General features: G+C 67.9%; 2 protein-coding genes across 2 annotated transcripts; one reads left to right on the top strand and one right to left on the bottom strand.

The window, feature by feature from the left end:
- Positions 1-4631: 4631 nt before the first annotated feature.
- Positions 4632-5929, bottom strand: APLN (apelin). Its single transcript, XM_075161834.1, has 2 exons — positions 5782-5929; positions 4632-4813 (listed from the first exon to the last, which is right to left on the bottom strand). Exons 1-2 carry the CDS (start codon positions 5909-5911, stop codon positions 4647-4649), a joined length of 297 nt encoding a protein of 98 aa, XP_075017935.1. The 5' UTR covers positions 5912-5929; the 3' UTR covers positions 4632-4646.
- Positions 5930-8229: 2300 nt separating this feature from the next.
- XPNPEP2 (X-prolyl aminopeptidase 2) lies at positions 8230-20725 on the top strand. The gene is made up of 22 exons (XM_075162711.1): positions 8230-8353; positions 12102-12177; positions 15342-15471; positions 15587-15697; positions 15785-15848; positions 16034-16138; positions 16278-16364; positions 16467-16613; positions 16727-16828; positions 16940-17021; positions 17415-17610; positions 17775-17864; positions 17969-18078; positions 18161-18238; positions 18346-18417; positions 18558-18618; positions 18769-18838; positions 18961-19065; positions 19534-19593; positions 19784-19860; positions 19980-20078; positions 20396-20725. The coding sequence occupies exons 1-22, from the start codon at positions 8230-8232 to the stop codon at positions 20603-20605; spliced, it is 2256 nt and encodes a 751-aa protein (XP_075018812.1). The 3' UTR covers positions 20606-20725.
- The last annotated feature ends 142 nt before the right edge of the window (positions 20726-20867 follow it).

Below are 20867 nucleotides of genomic sequence, written 5' to 3'. Positions count from 1 at the left end.
AACATGCAGCCCAGCGCCGGTTGCCTGTTCGGCAGAGCGGCCTGGCACATGCCACACCGGGGGTGGTGCAGACAGGGGAGTCGGCACGGAGCAGGGCCTGGGGAGAGGGGGTGCAGCAGGGTGCTGGTGCCAGCCTCTGGCACAGGGCTTTTGCAGGCCCGAGCAGTGATGCCCGTGGACCCCGGGTCCCTCTGGCCCTGCTGGCTCGGCAACTGGAGCAGTGGTGGAGAAAGCCAGCGCGTCCTGCCGCAGGAAACGGCCGCCGGTGTCATCTCCATCTGCTTCCTGCCGGCTCCTTGAGAGCAGGGCTGTGCCCGGGCAGCTGCTCCCAGCACCGTCACGGAGGGGACCGGTGCAAGGTGCCGGCATTGTTCCCGCAGCCACCACATTCCTGCCACTGCCGGAGGAAATGCCGGAGCGAGCACGAAGCCCTGCTGCTCCCCAGGGATGGGGCTGGAGGCTGGGCCTGCCCATCCTCCAGGCTCGGCCAGGGGCACAGGGGTCCTTGGGGGACCTTGGAGGCTGCCGGCATGCTGCCCTGCGCCCTGCATGGAGGTGGGGGGCGCACACACGCCTGTCGGCCCACCACAGACATCGGGGGATTGACGGATGCTGATGATGCCCGGATGGTGGGACTGGCATAGCTGGTAGCATCCCAGCGGCGTGCGCCTGCCATGAGCAGTCGGACTCAGCCTGCGATTTTGGCACAGCCGGTGTCCCACGTCCACTCTGGATGTCCATCACCAGCCCCAGGCAGGGCGGTGAGCCCTGCTCGTCCCCCTGGATGCAGCCAGAGGTCCCCAAGGACTGGAGGGCTCCAGCGATTGTTCAGCCCATTCCCATCCCCTCTCCAGCATTCCCCACTCAACAAGCTGGGACCCAGCAGAGCACCCCGTCCTTGCCATGCCGGGACCGGCACCCACACACATGCCCAGGGACAGCAGCCAGGCAGCTGCCTGGGGTGGGGGGCTGCCTGTATGCACTCGCTGTCGTGAATGAGTGGTTTAGAGGCCCAGAGAAGAAAGGGGGGGTATGAGTGCACCACCACACTCGCCGCCTGCCCCTGGCTCCCCTGGCAGCACTTGCAGCACCCACTGCGCTGGAGATGCTGCTCCAGCAGTGCCTCTCCCTGCCTGCCTGGCCCTGCCCGCTCTGCCCCTGCCCCTGTCCCCAGCACTGCCCTTGTGCCCCACCGCCTGCACTGCCAGGCTCCCCGCTGCAGTGCAGGGGCTCCAGCACTGCAGGCAGCGTGCAAGGGAGCTGCCATCGCATGCGGTGCACGGGGAACGTGGTGGAGCCCGGCAGCTCCCACCTGCCTGCAGGCAGCCAGCCAGGCCAGGAAAAGCCAGAGATTCCTTAGGTCTCCCGGCCCAGGAGCCTTTTCCTCCGGCACCGGCTGGCCACAGCCCAACCGGGGGGGTCCTCCCTGGCCTCCTCCTTCCAGGCTGGCGCGGGAGGGCTGGGGTCAGGGCTCAGCTGTGCATCCCCTGGCCGCCACCCAAGCCCCCGCGCTCGGGGCTGGGCGATGCCTGGCGGGGCCACGGGGCATCGCTGCCTTGCCTGGCACGGGCCGCAGCAGTCTGCTCCGGGGGAGGCTGCCGGGCCAGCCCCAGCTGCCTGTCCTGCCTGCGCCAGGCAGCAGGCACCCCCGCTGCGGGAGCTCGTGGGCAGGGTGCTGGCTGTCTGTAGCCGGTAGGGGCAAACCATTGGTGCTGAGGGGTGGTTTGAGGTGCAGGGGGAGAGGCCTCCCAGTTCAAACCAGTAGCAGCAGCACCATAGGGTGGCAATGGAGGAATGGTATCCCCCCACCACCCTGCAGCCAGCCAGAGCGGGAGTTGGGGTCAGCCGGGGGGGGCTGTGGCCAGGGCACCACATCCCGTCCCCACCACAGCCCCGACGGCAACGCCGCTGCCAGCCCCGGGAGGCTGATGGGGCTGGAAACCACGGCACAAGAGCCAGGACGGGACTGGGCAGCAAGCTGGCAGCCCTCGCCCACCCACCCCATCCCACCGCGGCGCACAGGCGGCGGTGAAGCGGGGCCGGCAGCGGCTCCCCGGAGGCACGCGGGGCGGCCGGCCACCACGGCGGGCGTGGGCAGGCGGCGTGGCGGGAGCGCGCTGGCGCGTGGCCGGGGAGCACATCCCTCCCCAGTCCCAGAGGATGAGCTAATGGAGGCCAGCTGGGCCCAGCCCTGCTTCCCCCAGGCTCAGCTCCCAGCCCCGCAGCTGCAGCCTTTCCGCTCCTCGGCAGCCCCATTAACCCCCTCCCCGCCGGTGCTGCCACCCCCCTGCCCGTGCCCCCATGGCTGCCGCGCTCCCCTGCCCGCAGCCCTGCCATGGTGCCGGGGACGTCGCTCGTGGGAGGCCTCCTGCAAACAATATGGGGTCTGGGGGCCCCGCACGGGCACTGCCTCACTTGGGGGTCCTGGCTGGGGCCGGGGTAGGTCCTGTCCTGGGGGGGTCACTCCCTTTGCAGGGCTCAGCCCCCACTTACCTGCAAGGTCCTTCAGGGACCCTCAGTCCGCTGAGCCCTGACCCACTGCCCCCCTGCATGGGTCCTGCTCGCACACAGCCCTGTGGGGATGGGGACACTGGGGATGGGGACAGCAGGGACAGGGGATGCCAGGGATGGAGACGCCAGGTACCAGGCACCCACACGTCTCCTCTGTGCAAGGCTTTGGGGGCAGCTGCCCGGGGCTGGTGGGGTCAGGCTGGGGCGAAAGGGGGGATCTGGCAGCCGCAGGGGCTGCCTGAAGGCAGCAGAGTCAAATGGAACCAGTGAGAGAGCTGTGCCCAGGACTGGGCCGCCATCCCGCAGCAGTGGGGCGGCTGCCTGCCCTTCTCCAGGGGCTGGAGCATCCCGGCAAGGCGCTCGGCAGCAGGCGGAGGCAGCGCCAGCAGCAGTCCCTGCCTGTCCCACTGGCCTCATCCTCCCCCCGCCGGGGCCAGGCCAGCCCAAACCCTCCTCCCTGCCCCGGCACCGCACTGCCGGACATGGGTGCTTCACCCAGCACCCACGGTAACCATGGCAATGGCAGCATCGCAGGAGCAGGGCAGGAGCACCCGCACACCCGCGCCTCCCTGTAGAAACCGCCTTACAAAAGCCGTTATCCCAGCAAAGGCTTCGCCTAACGAGCTGCGCGAGTCCCCAGACCCAGGCACCGTCGGTGCCCAGGGGACTGCAAGCAGGATGGGCCAGGCCGTGTCCCCCCCTCTGGGCATGAAGCATCCCGCCACGTTCGCTCGGCAGCGGAGCTGTCCCACCACCCTGCGCCCCGCTTTTAAAGCGGTTATTACTGCTCAACCCCTCCCCAGCCGCAGAGGGGAATTACGTGAGCGGAAAAATAAACCCCAGAAGGGGATAAAGGCGGGGGAGCTCAGGGCAGCATTTGCAGCCAGGGTCTTTGTTCCATGGCCTGAGGGTCCCCCAGCCCCTCACCCCACGCTGCCCCGGCTGGGACCAGCATCCCTGTGCTCTTCAGCATCCTCTCCTCCATCACCCAGCCCCTCTGCAAGCTTGGGGGACACTGACCTCCTGTATTTTCCCACCCTCCTCCCAATTTTACAGGCCAGGCAGCCCTGCAGCTTGTTTCTCTCTTTGCTGGGCACCTTCTCTGCCAGCACCGGGCTGGGGAAGGGGCTGCCTTGGTCCCCAGCCACCACCAGGAAGCTCCAGGAGGGAGCAGAGGGCCCCTGGGAGCCCCCCCCACTAGCAGGAGAGCAACCCCTGCCCGCACCTCCAAAAATAAGGGTTTACTGTCATTGTAACTCTTCATTATAAAGATGTATTTACACAGAATAAATCTTTACAGACACGAGAGACATGGTCAACAGGACCCAGCGGCACTCAGAGCAAGGGCCCCCCCTTTGGCATATGTCAGTGTTTGACACAGAGACCCCAGTGCCCCCCATTCTCCTGCTGTCCCATGGCATGGAGCAGGCAGAGGGGCCCAGAGCCCCACGCTGTGTCCTGGGCGGGCACCCCACACCTCGGGGATCCCCAGAAGGTGGGTCTGCCAGTGGGACGAGGACCCCATGCTCGCCGGGGAGGGGAGGGCAGCTCACCCAGGGTGCGGGATTAGCACCATGGGAATAAATAGATCCCCACCCAGGACGAGCTGTGTGCTCACCCTGGCAGGCGGGTGAGTGGCAGGGACAGGGCAGGAGCCCCGAGGGAGCTTGCAGACCCCTGCGGAGAAGCTCCTCTGCCTGACAAAGTGCTTTGCGCAAAGCCTGCGGGTCCCGGCAAGCCGATGCCCAGGGCAGCCCTGCACCCACCGGGACAGGGGCATCGCGGCAGCACCTGGCCTCACCACAAGCTACATGGGCAACCCGCTCCCAGCCAACCCCAGGAGGCGGTGAGGAGAGGCAGGAGGCACCCACGGTGCCAGACACGGTGCCGGGGCCACCAGGGACAGCCGCAGGGAGGAGGTGACGCCAGCCGAGGGCTCACAGGTGGGACCCCGTGCTCGGGACCGGGAGACGAGCAGAGCGGGCTAGGACACAGAGCGGGCGATGGGAGCCGCGTCCCTGGAAGGCTGGTGGCAAGCCTGCAACAAGAGCAAACCCAGGTACGCGTGAGTTCCCTCCCGGCAGCATCACACGTGTCCCCTTTCCCCCTCCATGCCCCGCTGCTCCTCACCTGCCTCAGAAGGGCATGGGGCCCTTGTGGGAGAGCCGGGGCCGGGGCCGCCGGTACCTCCGCCAGTTGCCCGGCCGGTGTCCAGCCCCGCGCCGCGCACCCCGCGGCCGCACCAGGGTTCGGATGAGGCCGTCCTCCGCATCCTTCCTATCCGGCGCCTGGCCCAGCGGCCCTGGGGATGGCAGGAAGAGGATTAGCCGGGTCTCCCCACCCTGCAGGGGATGGGGAGGCTGTGGGGCTTGCCTGCACCTCCCGCTGCCCGGCCCAAGGCAGGCATGGCCGGGCAGCGCCGCCCGTTTCCTGAATTGCCCCAGCAGGAGCCATTCACCGGCCAAGTGCTTCCTGCGCCGAGGCGGCCAGGCCACCTGCACCGAGCATGGCCACCTCGCGCGGCCGCTGCCACCAGCCTCACCGAGGGGCACGGAGCAGCCCGGCCTCAGGCTTTGGCCCCCAGCCCTCCCCAAAGCCACCTTCCTGTGCCCCCCTCCCGGCCAGCGACAGGCAAGGTCCACCGAGACCCTCGCCCCTCTCCCTGGGCAGTGCCCTCTCCCTGCAGCCTTCTCCCCCCGGTCCCTGGGGCGCCTGGCAGAGATGCTCCGGTGCCAGCACTGGTCCCAGCACCGCCAGTCCCACACCAGCACACGAGTGGCAGTGCCGTGCTGAGCCAGGAGCAGGATGGCACCCGGGGAAGGGGGCCGAGACCCGCCGTGGGCAGCGTGGCAGGGCCGTGGCTCCCACTGCCAGCATCCCGGCGGTGCCCTGGGCTGTCACCCGCGGCACCAGGCGGGTCGTGCCCCGGCAGCCGGTGGCAGTGACGGCTCTCCGGCCCTCGGCCGGCTGCTGTTCTGCTCGGCTGCCCGGGTGGACAGGGGGGGTTTGTTGGCACCATGAAAAGCGCTTTGTCCTCCCCTGCCCGGCGGCAGCGGCTCCCGGCCGGCACGGGCTGGGGGCGCCGCTCCCCCCGAGCCCCGCGCAGCCCACCCTGCCCTCGGTCACCCGGGCACGGTCCCCTCCATCCTCCCCGCTGCCAGCCCGGGCACCGGGCGATGCCGGGCCGGGGGAAGGGGGCGGTCGGGGAGGGAGGTCTCCCGCCCGGCGCGGAGCCGCGGTCGCCCCCCGCCCGGGGGTCCCGGCACTCACCCGCGGCGGCCAAGGCGAGCCAGAACAGCAGCAGCAGCGCCAGGAGCCAGCGCGGCGCGGCCATGCCGGGGGGCTGCGGGGCGGCGGGGGCGGCGGCGGGGACGGCGGCCCCGCTGCGGGGGAGCCGCATTTGTAGGCGGTGAGAGCCCGGCCCGGCCCCGCCGCCCGCCCGGTCATGTGGCCGCCGGGCCCCCGGGGGGGGGTCCGCCCCCCGCCCCGCCCCGCCCCGCCCCGCCCCAGCGGCTGCATCCCTCCCGGGACACCCCCCCAGCGTCATCCCCCCCCCGGCACCCCCTCCTGGGGATCCCCCACCCACAGCCCCCCCCTCAGCCCGGCCTCAGCCCCAGGGCTCTGGGACCAGCACCCCAGCTTGGTCTGGGGATCCCGCACCCAACCTGGGTCTGGGACCCACTCTCAGCCTGGCCCAGGATCCCCCTCCCAGCCTGGCCCAGGAACCCCCACCCAGGTTGGCTCTGGGACCCCCTCCCAGCCTGACCCAGGATCCCCCTCCCAGCCTGGCCCAGGAACCCCCACCCAGGTTGGCTCTGGGACCCCCTCCCAGCCTGACCCAGGACCCCTCCTCCCAGCCTCGTCCAGGAACTCCCTCCCAGCCTGGCCCAGGAACCCCCTCCCAGCCTGGCTCTGGGACCCCCACATCCAGCCTGGCCCCCAGACCCCAGCACTGCTGCCAGCCTGGCCCTGGGACCCCCCTCCCATCCTGGCCCCTCATCCTCTACCCAGCCTGGCCCTGGGACTCCTCTCCCAGCCTGGCTCTGGGACGCCCCCTCCCATCCAGGCTCCAACACCCCCCTCCCAGCCTAACCCCGGGACCCTTGGACTCTTCACCCCGACTGGCCCAGGCCCCCCTTCCAGCCCACCCCCTCTTCCCCTGGCACCCAAGGGGGCAGGAGGCTGTCCTCGCACCCCCCCATGCCCACCTCCCCTGCAGCCCCTGCCCCTCTGCGCCCCCCCAGCCAGGCTGTGCAGTGCCCGCAGAGGGGTCCACCTGCAGACCCCCAACTCTGCTGCCCCACAGATCATCCAGCCACTGCCCAGGGAGGGGCACGAGTCGGGGGGTACAGCGAGGGTGCTCTTTGCCCGTGTGGGGAGGGGGGACAGACCACCGCTGCAGGATGGGCACTGCAGCCCCCAGCTCTGTGCTGGGCGGGCCAGGGCAGGGGCTAAAGCCTGGGCCCCCGTGCACAGAGGTGTGGGTTGCGGGTGCCAACGGAGTCCCTCATTGTGTGGGTACGGTGTTGTGGCGGGTGGCGAGTGACAAAGGCAGAGCGGGTCTCCTACAGCCTAGGGACCCCCTTGCCTGCAGCCAGGTGCTGCCGGGGCGGCCACAGGGACCACACGCCGTGCCAGGACATCACCTGTCGGGGCACACTGCGAAACCACATGTGCCAAGGGCTGACGCGGTGACACCGAGGACACAAGCGGGGCTCTACAAGCCAACAGTCAGAAAGCAACTCCTCTGGGTCCGGGCACGGGGTCCCCTGAGCTGAGGTGGCTGAGGGTGGGGTGTAGGTACAGGTATGTATTGGGTTTGCATGGCAAGGTGTTGGTAGTGGGGGGCTACAGAGGTGGCTTCTGTGAGAAGCTGCTAGAAGCTTCGCCCATGTCCGATGGAGCCAATGCCAGCCAGCTCCAAGACTGACCCCCATTGGCCAAGGCTGAGCCCATCAGCGATGGTGGTAGCACCTCTGGGATAACATATTTAAGAAAGGGGAAAAAAAAAAAAAGCTGCATAACAGCAACAGCAGCCAGAGAGAGGAGTGAGAATATGTGAGAGAAACAATTCTGCAGACACCAAGGTCAGTGAAGAAGGAGGGGGAGGAGGTGCTCCAGGCAGGAGCAGAGATTCCCCTGCAGCCCATGGAGGTCCACGGTGGAGCAGATATCCACCTGCAGCCCGTGGAGGTCCACGGTGGAGCAGATATCCACCTGCAGCCCGTGGAGGTCCACGGTGGAGCAGATATCCACCTGCAGCCCGTGGAGGTCCACGGTGGAGCAGGGGGATGCCCGAAGGAGGCTGTGACCCTGTGGGAAGCCTGCGCTGGAGCAGGCTCCTGGCAGGACCTGTGGCCCTGCTGGAGCAGGGAAGGAGTGTGAGGAGTCCTCCCCCTGCAGAGGAAGGAGCGGCAGAGACAACGTGTGATGAACTGACCACAGCCCCCATTCCCTGTCCCCCTGTGCTGCTGCCGGGGAGGAGGGAGAGAAAATCGGGACTGAAGTTGAGCCCGGGAAGAAGGGAGGGGGTTTAAGACTTAGTTTTTATTTTCTCGTTATCCTACTCTGATTTGATTGGTAATAAATTGAACTAATTTCCCCAAGTCGAGTCTGTTTTGCCCGTGACAGTAACTGCTGAGGGGTCTCCCTGTCCTCATCTCGACCCACGACCCTCCGTTGCATTTTTCTCTCCCCGTCCAGCTGAGGAGGGCAGTGATGGAGCGGCTGGGTGGGCGCCTGGCGTCCGGCCAGGGTCACCCCACCTCCAGATCAAGGTATCACCCCTGCAAAAAGTGGGTGCCAAGTACCACCGCAGCCTGGGACCGCACCTACCAGCGGGGTGAGTGAGGGGTGGCCCTGCCTTGCCAGCACCCTGACAGCGTGCACGGCGGGGGCTGCGTGGAGGGGCTGTCCTGGGGGGTGTGGGGGGAGAGGCGTGTACGGGGAGCTGTACAGGAGGGGCTGTACTGGGGGGGGCTGTGGGAGGGGCTGCAGGGGGTGTGTGGGGTGTGAGGAGGGGTTGTATTGGGTGTGGGGGTGTGAGGAGGGGCTGCAGGGGGTGTGTGGGGTGTGAGGAGGGGTTGTATTGGGTGTGGGGGTGTGAGGAGGGGCTGCAGGGGGTGTGTGGGGTGTGAGGAGGGGTTGTATTGGGTGTGGGGGTGTGAGGAGGGGCTGCAGGGGGTGTGCGGGGACCACGTCGCAACCCCACACGCGTCTGTAGTCACCGCGGGAGGAGGCCATCCTCTGCCCCTGTTCCAGTCCTGCTGGCTGTGCCCCCCCGCACCGCCGCAGCCTGGCCGAGGGCAGGTTCGCCTGCAGCCCCCCGCGGCTGGCGCAGTGTGGGGTCACTGCTCCCCGCCAGCGTTGTGCACCCCCGAAGTGGGGTGCTCCTTTGGGAGGGCCCAGCTCATGGGGTCCAGGAGCTGGAGCGCCACCCCTGCCGGCCAGGGCCAGGCTCTGGGGACCCCCACGGCCCACCCCCCTGGGCACACATCACCTGCTGGGCTTCAGGGCAGGCAGGGGCAGGCAGGCCCTGCCTTCGCAAGGGATTGTCGCAGCATCCCCGTGCCACTGCTCGCTTCCGCATTCCTGCGGCCGCGCACACCCTCCCTCCCTCCCCGACCCGCGTCCTGTTTGCCGGGCGCGTCACCCCGGCCTGAGTCACCCCATGGCCTCCGCAGGTGACGGAAGGCCAACAATAGCCCACAAAGGGAGGATGTCCCCCCAAAGCCTTCCTCCGGCTCGTCTTCGAGGAAACCTCCCGCGGGAGGGAAGGGCCCCACCGGACGCGCGGTGGCCGATGAGCTTCGTCCTGTTGACGCTGGCTTGCTTGGAGTGGCACGCGGCCCCGGGGGTCCCCAGGGACGGCCGGTGCCACCCTCCATGCTGGCTGAGGAGGAGGAGGGGTGCGCAGCCACAGGGCTCACGCTGAAGGGTACAGCCATGGGGACGGGACAGGCCAGCCTCAGCCCCATCCCTTGGATGTGGCGTCGAGGGTGGTGTCGGGGATGGTATCGCAGAGTCGAGCTCAGAGGTTGGGAATAAGGGGGTGGGGGGACACCCTTGTCACCATGCGGACCCCACGGGACCGGGCATGCAGCTGTGTGGTGAGGGGCGGCTGGCAGGCAGGGTGGCGGGGGACAGGGGGGCCTGGGCACGGCCGTGGGTGCAGCCCCCACCCTGGCACTGGGCAGGAACCAGGCACGGAGGATGGAAGCATCGTTAGCACATTTCACTAATTAGCAGGATGGCAGCAAACCGCTGCCTGACTGTCACCACGGCAACCGCGTCACACATCCTTGAGAAACTTTCGTTGCCATAACAATTACAGGCAGCTTTGGTGTCACCCTGCGTCCCCCTCCCTCCTGTCCCTGTCCTGCCCGTGCTGGGGCTGCTGGGGCAGGGGATCCCCCACCGTCCCCCTCCTGGGGCTCCTCCGGAGGGTGATGCCAGGCACAGGCAGCTTGAGAGCATTCGTGACATGAGTGTGCCAGGCCTCGGCCTGCCCGCCGGCAGGGACGGATGGCGGCGGGACCGCCAGGCTTTGCTGCTGCCGGCCCCCGCCCTGCACCGGGGCTGTGGCAGGACCGGGCGGGCGGGCAGGGGACAGGCGACAGGACAGAGGGACAGGGGTCTGTGTGGCTCCACAGCGCAGTCCTGGTGCCACCTCGTGGTGAGCAGGATCCCAGTGACACAGCTGGACAGATGCTGTAGTGACACAGCCGGACAGTCACCGTGGAGCAGCCACCGCCGCAGTGACACAGCCGGACAGTCACCGTGGAGCAGCCACTGCTGCAGTGACACAGCCGGACAGTCACCACATGGAGCAGCCACTGCCGCAGTGACACAGCCGGACAGTCACCGTGGAACAGCCACTGCCGCAGTGGCACAGCCGGACAGTCACCACATGGAGCAGCCACCCCTGCAGTGGCACAGCCGGACAGTCACCGCATGGAGCAGCCACCCCTGCAGTGGCACAGCCGGACAGTCACCGCATGGAGCAGCCACCCCTGCAGTGGCACAGCCGGACAGTCACCGCATGGAGCAGTCACCCCTGCAGTGGCACAGCCGGACAGTCACCGCATGGAGCAGCCACCCCTGCAGTGGCACAGCCAGACAGTCACCGCATGGAGCAGTCACCCCTGCAGTGGCACAGCCAGACAGTCACCGCATGGAGCAGTCACCCCCTGCAGTGGCACAGCCGGACAGTCACCGCATGGAGCAGCCACCCCTGCAGTGGCACAGCCGGACAGTCACCGCATGGAGCAGCCACCCCTGCAGTGGCACAGCCGGACAGTCACCGCATGGAGCAGCCACCCCTGCAGTGGCACAGGCAGACAATCTCCCTGCGGGCCAGACAGCCACTGCACGGGCTGAACAGTCGCTCGGTGGCACAGCCGGGCGGTGGCTGGGGGCCACGCTGCCCCCCAACCCTCCAGTCCCAGGGCCAGGCTCCCAGTGGGGAGGGGGCTGGCCCCACACCGCAGTGGGGCTGGTCACCGGCCCCACGAGGGTGTGCCGGGAGCGCAGCGCCCGGAGCGCCGCATCCCTGCCGGCATCCCTGCCTGCATCGTGCCTGTGTGCAGTGGCAACCGCGTGCCCCGGCCCCTAGAGCCGACTAGCAGGCTCATGCCAGCAAAAGCCGGGTTGGAGGGTGGGGAGACGAGGCTGGGACAAGAGGGTGGCCAAGGGGCCGCGGTGTGTGCCCTGGTGCCGGCAGGCACTGTAGCAGCTGGTCCCACCTGCACCCACCGCCCGGCGGGGTCCCCCTGCCCTTGCTGTCCTGGCACCGTGAGCTTCTCCACGCTGGGGGACAAGACTGGTCACCCCAAATCCCAGCGCCTGGAGAGGCAGCCTGTGCCGGTTCCCTTAGCACTGCCGTGAAGCTGGGATGGGACGTGCCGGCTGCCCCAGGGCCAGTGGAGGATTCCCATTGCCGTTCAAGAGCCCCGAAGGATACCACAGAGGTGCTGCCACATTAAATGGGTTAAAAACTGGCTGTCCGACAGGTCGTGAAATGCTGCTGGGAAGGGGCAGCATCTCTGAGCGGGTCCATGGCTCCCACCCCTGGCCCGGCTGTATCCAGCCTCGTGGCCGTGTCCATGCAGGGGAAGCAGAGAGCTCGTGTGAGATGGTGCAGGGACCCACAGCCCAGCGCTGGAGATAGCCCCAGGAGAGGGGTCTGGCCAGGCAGAGGGGCTTGTGAGGAGGCGGGCAGGGGCAGCAGAAGGGGGGCAGGCATCCTGCAGAGCCGGCAGAGCCCGGGAGCCAGCCGGGCAGGGCTTCCTCCCTGCCCATCGGACTGGGAGTCACAGGGATTTGCTGCCCAGGTTTCCTGAAGGACCTCTTATATTTTCAAGGAGATTTGTTTGTAAAACATCTGTTTGTTCATTTACCGTAGGACCTACCAGATCTCCTGCAACTTGCATCCTGCTGCGCAAGGCACCGAGCGCAAGGTCTTGCCGCGACGGCAGCGAGGTCCTTCCATCCTTCTCCCAGGGTTTGCTCTCTGCACGCCTCCCGTCCCTGCCCCGCGCCTCGCCCGTCTCTGTTTTACCTTCCTCCAAATGTGTGTTTGTGCCACGCAGCTGGGCCTCAGAAGGAGCCCCAGGGCCGTCTGGCAGTCAGCTGGCTGGTCCATGAGACATCCCAGCTGGTGAAAAGGTCTGTGATGGGCCACTCTCCAGCAGGGACTCCTCCAGGTACCCCTGTCCTGGGTGGGGATGTGCATCCCCCCTGAAGGTCTGTGTCCGTGGATGGACACCTCTGCTGCCTGCCAACAACAGGTCTGTCCTTCAGCCAGCCTTCCTCTTCAATAACCGCAGAGAAGTCACTGAACCAGTTAGAGGAAATACGCGTGCAATAAAAGTGGCAGGCCTTGGCGTCAAGGCTCGTTATGACTAACAAAACGAGCTTTTTAGCAAGGCAGATGCTTGGCAGTCCGGAGCTCACGGGCTCGGCGGGACAAAGGGCACATCCCAGAGGGCTCCTCTGCCAAGGGCAGGTCCTAGCGCAGCCCTTGGAGGTGGCCACTGGTCCCCAAGCCCCGTGCCCGGGGTGTGGGCAGGGGCTGGTACCCTGCCTGCACGGCATAGCTCGGTCTGTTCGCCACCATCACGCTCCCCTCCCTCCATATGCTGCCACCCAATGTGTCTCTGATTGCGTAAGGCTGCTTGATGCGAAAATATTGCCGTTGTCTCCTTTGCCAGCGTTTCCAACCCGACCCACTAATGCACTCCCAATTTATTATTCCTGTTACTCCATCAGCAGGACCATGTGCTCTCACCAGCTCTGAACTTACCCCGTGCTTACCTTCAAGGCCTTACGCCTATTCCTGCTCCCCAGCAACCCGTACCCACACGCCAGAGGTGGGGTCGGACGTTCAGCTCCGTCTCTCCAAAGCCCAGTCTCTTTTCCGTATAACCGCGATGCCAGCACGACGGGCACTGTGGCCCCATCCCTCCGCGCTCCTTTCAGACACCATCTCCGTGTCCTGCGGGGTCCCCCTGCTCCCCCATGACCCCTCTCCAGCTCTGCCCCTACCCGTGGGCAGGGGCTGGGCAGAGCCGGCAGGAGGGGCAGCAGCATCCGCCTCTGCTCCTTCTGCGGTCCATGGGGGCCCGTGGCAGGATTTTGGATGCCCTCCAACCGGCCTTGCTCACGCCAGGGAGACCCAGCGAGACCTGTCCCGCCCCAGAGCACTCGGGGTTCTCCTGCACCGCCACCTCTCATGCAGCCCAAAGCGTCTGCAGGCGCCTGGGACCTGCAGCCGGCCTAGAGACCAGAGGTATCAGCGAGCACGGTGCACGGCGCTGCTGCCACCCCTTGCTGCTCTCCCGGCCCCTTCTTGCCCCGCTTTGCCCTGGCACTGCTCGGGCATCCCCGGGGGCTCAGACCTCGCCGCTGAGGATGGCCGGCTCCTTCCCACTCGCTGCTGGGCGCCGGCACATCGCCTTGCCAAAGGGGTGCACAGCTTTCAGCACGGAGCAGCCAGGCCAGCGCCCCGCACAAAGGCACGGAGGTGAGATGGGTGCTGACGTGGTCCTCGGTGCCAACCGGCTTTTCCTGGCGGTAAAAACCTGCTGGTGCGAGCTGGCTGACCCCGTCATTAGAGCCGCAGTGGAAGAACAGTGCATAAAAAAAAGTTAGGGACCCAGCTGTGGCCAGGGGATGTGAAATCGCCGGTTACCGGCCCACAGCCCTCTGCAGGAGCCAAAGGCCGGGGCGGGTGTGTCGTCGGTGCTCCGGCTGCCCCGCTGGCCCTGCCAACGGCCAGCTCCCAGCCCTGCTCACGCCGTTAGGGCCCTACGGGAAGGAAGGGCATTTCTGCCTCCCCGTGACAGCTGTAATGTTTAGCAATTACCATGGAGTCCCCCCGCCCCCACCACCAGTCTCTGCCAGCCCCAGCCCGGGGAGTGCCACCGGGCGCTGGGGTGGGCACTGCCCCAGCTGTGCCCAGGAGGATGCTCTGCCCCGCTCCATGTCCCAGTGGAGGAGGAGGGCTGGCTCGGGGAGTCAGCTGGCCCCAGCAGCATGGCCCCCCCAAGGGCGGCCTCACCCCAGGGACCCCCATGTCAGCTCTCCGTGGCTCCAGGGGACAGAGGTTTCCCTGGGCACACAGGGGAGCAGAGCACGCCCCAGCCCCTTCTCGCCTGCTTTTAACCCCAGGCAGCTGGGACGTGCCAGGCTGAGCTGGCACAGTCTCACCTCTGCTCCGGGAGGATCTTTGGACTTTGTGCTGATTTTGCTGTTTGCTTTTATTTAGCTGCAGGATTTGCTTTCAATGCATAGGACAACAACCCCCCTCCCCGTATCTGCTCCGGGCTTTGGCCCTCCCATCCAGCATCCCTCCGCCCCTGGGGCAAAGGCGCGGGAGGAGGGACCTGTCACCCAGGGCACTGGGGAAACGTCCCCTCCACCCTCCACTCCCCATCCTGCTGGGCACCCCCAGGGCAGCCATGCACCCCCCACAGTGGATCGCAGCCTGGGTGCTCCTGCTCCACGGTACGTCGGAGGGGCTGGGCTGGGAGGTGGGGTGGGCTCGCCAGGCTGGTCCCAGCGCGGAGGATGTAGGGGTGTTTTGCAGCAGTCCGAACCACAACTTTGGGTGAAGCAAAGGTGGGTTTGCCCTTAGGGAGCCAGGGCTGCGCTGCTGCTCCAGCCCCGCTGCCCTAGGGCAGGGGGCCGGGCTGCGGAGAGGGGCTAATCCTGCCTGCCTGACCCCAGGGACGAGCTCTGGGGAGGTGACGGGTAAGGAGCAGCTCCCAGGGGCATAGAGAGCAGGTGTCCAAGGCCACACGGTGCTAAGGGTGACCCATTCCCCCATTGCCCCACGGACCCACGCCTGGTGCCCTTGGCCCGGGATGAAGAACCAGGTCCCTGCCCGTAGATTCCAGCAGTGTCGGTGATGGAGAGCTTGGGGAAAGGCAGTGCCAGTGGTGGCACCAGTTGCAGAGCAGCACTGGGGAGAGGCCAGGTCCTGCCAGGGCACAACCCTGGCTGCCGGCTAGGTCCTCCAGCAGCCCCAGCGCCAGAGATGCTCAGGGCTGGTTCCTGCCAACCCTCCCCAGCTCCTGGGCACGGTGGGCACTGGCTGCCCCTCGTGACGATTCCACCCGGGGCCCGTCCCCAGGCATGCCATGGGCGCTGTCTGTGCCCGGGAGCGTTTACTTCCTCTTGAGCTGGATGATGGCGTCAGTTTTCACCCACTGTTCCTGGGGCTAGAAACACTGGTTTTTGCAAAAAGCCCCAAAGCTGGGCTGGCTCAGTGTTTGGGACTGGGGACGAGGGTCACAACTGCCCTGACGCTGGCTCTGGGCTGGAGCAAGGGGCCAACGGGACCCCAGGCTGCAGCCTGAGGCTCCAGGTGTGCCCACGCCCCCAGGCTGTGCCACAGGCCGACTGCCGCGGGCTGCCTCCGCCAGGACCGACGTCCGGGACTGCTCCGTGCACCCACCGGTGAGCCCCGCCGTGCCCAGCCCTCCCTGTTCCTGGGACACCCCGCGTGGGTCACCCCCCCAGCCCTACTGCTGCAGCTGGTGCCCCCCCAGCACGTGTCCCCTTGTGCCACCAGTACCTGCCCCCGACGGCCATCAACACAACGGTGCGGCTCGCCGCTCTGCGGGACACCATGCGAGCCCACGGCGTCCATGCCTACATCGTGCCCTCCTCGGACGCCCACATGGTAAGGCAGCAGCCTGCCTGCACCCCCGGGACCGGCTCCCCGGCCGGTGCCCGCGGCTGCCTCTCACGGCTCTGACCCCGGCTCCAGAGCGAGTACATCGCCGAGCGGGATTCCCGGCTGGGCTGGCTGACCGGCTTCACCGGCTCTGCAGGTGAGAGCATCCTCACCACCCTGGGGTCCCTGACCGGCTGCCTGCGGGTCCTCATCCTTGGGGATCCTCGGGGCAGGGCATGGTCCCGCTCCACACAGGAGGTCGGTTTGGGGATCCCTGGGGGTCCCTGCTGGCTGGCTGGAGAAGGGGGAGAGGTGACGCCTGGGCCCCCACTCCTGTCCCAGGCACCGGTGTGGTGACGCAGGACAAGGCTGCCCTGTGGACCGACAGCCGCTACTGGACCCAGGCAGAGCGGCAGCTGGACTGCAATTGGGAGCTGCAGAGGACAAGTCAGTGGGGGGCAGGCCGGGGGGCTGCTGCGTCCCCCCACCCCCAGGACACCCCCAGCCCCAGCCACAGCCTCATCTGGGCTCAGCGTGGGCTGGGACGCAGTTCGTCCTCGTGGTGCCACCCAGTTCTCTCCTGCAGTCTGGATCGAGTCCATTGGGTTGTGGATCCTGGAGGCAGTTCCTGTGGGGGGGAACATCAGCTTGGATCCCTTCCTCTTCTCCATCGGTAGGGCTGGCGATCACATGGGGTGACCCTGCCTGATGTGAGAGCAGCTCCTGGGTGTGGATTTACCAGGTGCCCCCAACCGTGGGCTGCTTCCCCCCCCAGACACCTGGAACAGCTACAGCCGGGCTCTGCACGGCTCTGGCAGGACCCTGCTCCCCATCGAGACCAACCTTGTGGATCAAGTGTGGGGTGACCAGAGACCCCCTCCAGCCTCCAGTGAGATCTACAGCCTCCCAGCGGAGTTCACGGGTACGACCACTGTCCTCCCCGAGGCTGCTGGGCGGATGCTCGCCCGCAGCAGCCCCCAGCCCCGGGGGCTGTGGTGGTCCCTGAGCTGAGCCGGCCGCTCACTCCCCCCGCAGGGAGCAGCTGGCAGGAGAAGGTGGCCGGGATCCGGCAGCAGATGGAGCAGCACGTTCGACGCCCCACGGCCGTGCTGTTGTCGGGGCTGGAGGAGACGGCCTGTGAGTAGCCGCGGTGCCGTGGTGGGTGCCGTGGTGGGTGCTGTGGGCTCTGAGCCCTGGGGGTGGGAGGGCAGCCGGCGGGCGCAGGCTCGGAGGTCTTGTTCCCGGCAGGGCTCTTCAATCTCCGTGGAGACGACATCCCCTACAATCCTGTCTTCTACTCCTACACCCTGCTGACCAAGACCACCATAAGGTGGGCAGCATCTCCCTGCGGGGATGGGCTCAGCACCCACCCCCCCTTCCTTTCCAGGGCCAGCACCCATGGGACCCTCCCCTGGCCCGGCTGCCCCCTTCCCCAGAGCCCACCACATCCTGCAGTGCCCAGCCCCATTGTGTGTTCCCTCCAAGCCCCACATCTTTCCCAGGTCCAGCCCACCTTGGGGTGCAGCCCCCTCCCTTCCAGCACAGCCTGAGGCTAACCCCTGTTCCCAGCCCAGCATCCCCTCTGAGCCCCCCAGCCAGCCCCCAGCCCCCTCCTCTCTGCCGGTGTGCCCCGTATGGGGCACAAAGTGGGGGGGACCGAAGGCAGCGGGGACCGAAGGCAGCAGGCCAACGTGTGCCCACCCCATGCCGCATCCTTCCCCAGCCTGTTCGTGGACGAGATGCGGCTGTCGGCGGCGGCGCGGCAGTCCCTGCGGGCAGGCTGCCCGGGGCCGCTGTGCGTGGAGCTGCAGCAGTACGGGCAGGCACGTGCCCACCTCCGCCGCTACGCCCAGGGCAACGTCACCATCTGGCTGGGCACCGAGTACACCACCTATGGCCTCTACGGCGTCATCCCCCAGGTGCGGCACTGCCGCGTGCCGGCGCTGACACCCGCGCCGCTGAGCCCGGCCGTGGGCGACGTGGGCCCTGCTGGGCTCGGGGGCAGCTCCATGCCACCGAGCCATGGGGGTGTGGGATGCGGGCGGCTGTGCCTGGCCGTGCCACCCCCAGCCTGCGCTTGCAGGAGAAGCTGCTGGAGGACAGCTACTCCCCCGTCATGCTGGCCAAGGCTGTGAAAAACGCCAAGGAGCAGGACCTGCTGCGAGCTGCTCACGTAAGGCTGTCCCCATCCCTGCCGCCCCGAGCAGAAGTGGGTGGCAGCTGGGGGAAGCGGGGTGCTGATGCCCCCCTCCCCTGATGCCACTGGGCCACCCCCAGGTTCGGGATGCGGTGGCTGTCATCCAGTACCTGCTGTGGCTGGAGAAGATGGTCCCGCAGGGGCGGGTGGATGAGTTTTCGGGGGCACAGCACATCGACACACTCCGCCAGTCAGTGCTGCCGCCGCGGCCCCCCCCATCCGGTGTAGGGCAGCCGGGGACCCCCAGCATCTCCCTCCCTGCTGCCTTCTAGGGCCCAGGAGCACAGCCGTGGGCCCAGCTTCCAGTCCATCTCCGCCAGCGGGCTCAACGCGGCGCTGGCCCACTACAGGTACGGCTCGGCCCCGGTCAAGGCCGGGGGTGCCAGGGCCGGCAGCGGCGGTGGGGAGTGGGCAGCTGGAGGCTGGGAGCGGGCTCTGACCCCCCTTCCCCTCGCAGCCCCTCCAACAGGAGCAGCCGCAAGCTGTCTGTGGATGAGATGTACCTTACGGACACCGGAGGGCAATATCTGTGCGTAGCCCTTAACGCGGACCCCCCCAGCACTGCACAGCCCCCATCCCCTCCCCATGCCCCCAGCGCAGGGTGGTGGCAGGGGCCCCAAAGCCAGCGCTGGGGCTGCATCGCCCCCGTTCACGTCCCCCCCTTTGCAGGGACGGGACGACAGACATCACGCGGACGGTGCACTGGGGTGTGCCGACCCCACTCCAGAAGGTACCAGCCCCTCCCATGCCAGCCAGCACCCCCCTGCAGTGCCCAGCACCCCCCTGCGGCACTCAGCACCAAGGTCCCAGCCAGGGCTGGGTGTGCCGGGGGGGCGTCCAGGCACCACCACTCTTGGCCCCCCTGCCATGCCCCTTGTAGGAAGCCTACACCCGTGTGCTGATGGGCAACATCGACCTGTCCCGCCTCGTCTTCCCGCCCAACACAGCAGGTGGGTGCTGAGCCCGGCATCGGGCAGCCCGGCCCTGCCCAGGCACCCTGGGCATGGGGAGGAGGAAGGTAGGGGGGCCCTCACCGGCTCGCTGGCCCCCATCCCACCTCGTCATTCCCCAGGGAGAACGGTGGAGTCCTTCGCCCGCCGGGCACTCTGGGACGTGGGACTCAACTACGGCCACGGGACCGGCCATGGCATCGGCAACTACCTCTCGGTCCATGAGTGTAGGTGCTGCGGCACCGTCGCCAGCGCTGGGGACATGGGCTGAGGGACGAGGACAGGGGCTCGTCTGGGGATTCTCACAGCCCAGCTGAGCCTCTTGCTGCGGGCGGGTGTCCCCTACCTGCAGGGTGCTGTGGTCCTTGCCAGGGTGGCCCTGCAGTCCTTGCTGGGGTGGTCCCATGGTCCTTGACCAGGTGGCCACGTGGTCCTTGCTTGGGATGGCCCTATGGTCCTTGCCAAGGTGGTCCCATGGTGGCCCCATGGTCCTTTCTGGTGTGGCCCCATGGTCCTTGCTGGGGTGGCCCCACAGTCCTTGCCAGGGTGGCTCCGTGGTCCTTGCCGGGGTGGCCCACAGTCCCTGCTGTGGTGGCCACGTGGTTCTTGCTGGTGTGACACCTTGGTCCTTGTCAGGGTGTCCCCGCAGCACATGCTGTCCCCAGGAGCTGTAACCCACCCCATGTCCCCTGCAGGGCCTGTGGGCTTCCAGTCCAACAATGTGCCACTGGCGGCCGGCATGTTCACCTCCATCGGTACGTGCGCCCACCGCCCCCGGACATCCTCGGGCTCCCGGTGATGTTCCTGAGGCGCAGAGCCCGGCCAGGGGGGGAGGCGTTCAGCTCTCAGCCCCACTCAGGGGCCAGATCTGGCCCCTCTGGGGTGGGATGGGCTGGGGGAGTTGCTGGGGCTTGGGACTCACCGGGCGCCTTCCCCGGCCCCCAGAGCCCGGGTACTACCGGGATGGCGAGTTCGGGATCCGCATCGAGGACGTCGCCCTCGTGGTGGAGGCGCAGACCAAGGTAGCTCAATGGGGCTGGGCTGGCAGGGGTGGCACGGCACCGGGGGGCTGCACCAAGCCAGGGGTGGGGGCACCCCCCGGGCGGGGCTGGGGGCACCCAATGCCACCTCTCTGCGGCAGCACCAGAGCGGGGAGAAGCCCTTCCTGACCTTCGAGGTGGTGTCCCTGGTGCCCTACGACCGCAACCTCATCAACCTCAGCCTCCTGTCACCGGAGCAGGTACGGGGTGCTCGGGGCAGGGGGGCAGAGCAGGGACGTGGGGCCAGCGCGTGGGGCTGGGGTACGGGGAGAGCAAAGGGGGCCGGGGGAGTGGACGTAGCGGGAAACCAGGACTGCGGCAGGAGGTCAGGGCGGGTAAACGGGGCCGGGGCAGGGATGGATGCGTGGATGGAGAGGGGCAACGGGGTCTGCGGATGGGGCCGGTGATCGGGGTGTGGGGTAGCTGGATGGGGTGGGCCAATGGGGGGCAAGGGGGGCGTGGGTGGTGAGGGGGCAGGGGCAGCCCCTCCACAGCCCCCCGCGGTGCCTGGCTGCAGATCCAGTACCTGAACGCCTACTACGAGACCATCCGGGCGCGCGTGGGGCCAGAGCTGCAGCGGCAGCGGCTGGAGGAGGCGTACGACTGGCTGCAGCGGAGCACCGAGCCCTTCCCGCTGGGCAGCGCCGCCACCGCCGCCACCGCCACCCTGGGCACGCTGGCCCTCACCTCCCTCCTCTCCGTGCTGCTCACCGGGCTGCAGGCCTGACCCTGCGCCAGCCGGCCCCACGCCAGCCCCCTCCCTGCCGCGGCTGTTTCTTCTCCCCGCTGCTCACTTCCTTTTTTTTGTTTTCTATTCGCTCGTTTGTGATTAAACATGAGCAATGCCGGCGGGTGCCTGCGCGCTGCTGTGCCCTGCCACGGCAGCCCGGCGTGCTGCCAGCCTGCCTGCCGCCTCGCTGGCTGCTGTGGGGCTGGGGTCCGGCCCCACATGGCCCCCGGCCCCACACATGTCACCCAGCCCGTGCCAT

The sequence above is a fragment of the Calonectris borealis genome, chromosome 13 (genome assembly GCF_964195595.1).
Source record: "Calonectris borealis chromosome 13, bCalBor7.hap1.2, whole genome shotgun sequence".
Taxonomy (NCBI): Eukaryota; Metazoa; Chordata; class Aves; order Procellariiformes; family Procellariidae; genus Calonectris; species Calonectris borealis.
The sequence above is the reverse complement of the archived record's forward strand: the minus strand, read 5'-3'. Positions and strand labels throughout refer to the sequence as shown.

Coding starts and splice junctions, on each gene's coding strand:
- APLN (XM_075161834.1), bottom strand. CDS start 5,911: ATGCGGCTCCCCCGCAGCGGGGCCGCCGTCCCCGCCGCCGCCCCCGCC. Junction 4,814..5,781: donor GCTCGCCTTGGCCGCCGCGG/GTGAGTGCCGGG, acceptor TGCCATCCCCAG/GGCCGCTGGGCCAGGCGCCG.
- XPNPEP2 (XM_075162711.1), top strand. CDS start 8,230: ATGGAGCGGCTGGGTGGGCGCCTGGCGTCCGGCCAGGGTCACCCCACC. Junction 12,178..15,341: donor ACATCCCAGCTGGTGAAAAG/GTCTGTGATGGG, acceptor GGCTGGAGCAAG/GGGCCAACGGGACCCCAGGC. Junction 17,022..17,414: donor CTGACCAAGACCACCATAAG/GTGGGCAGCATC, acceptor ATCCTTCCCCAG/CCTGTTCGTGGACGAGATGC.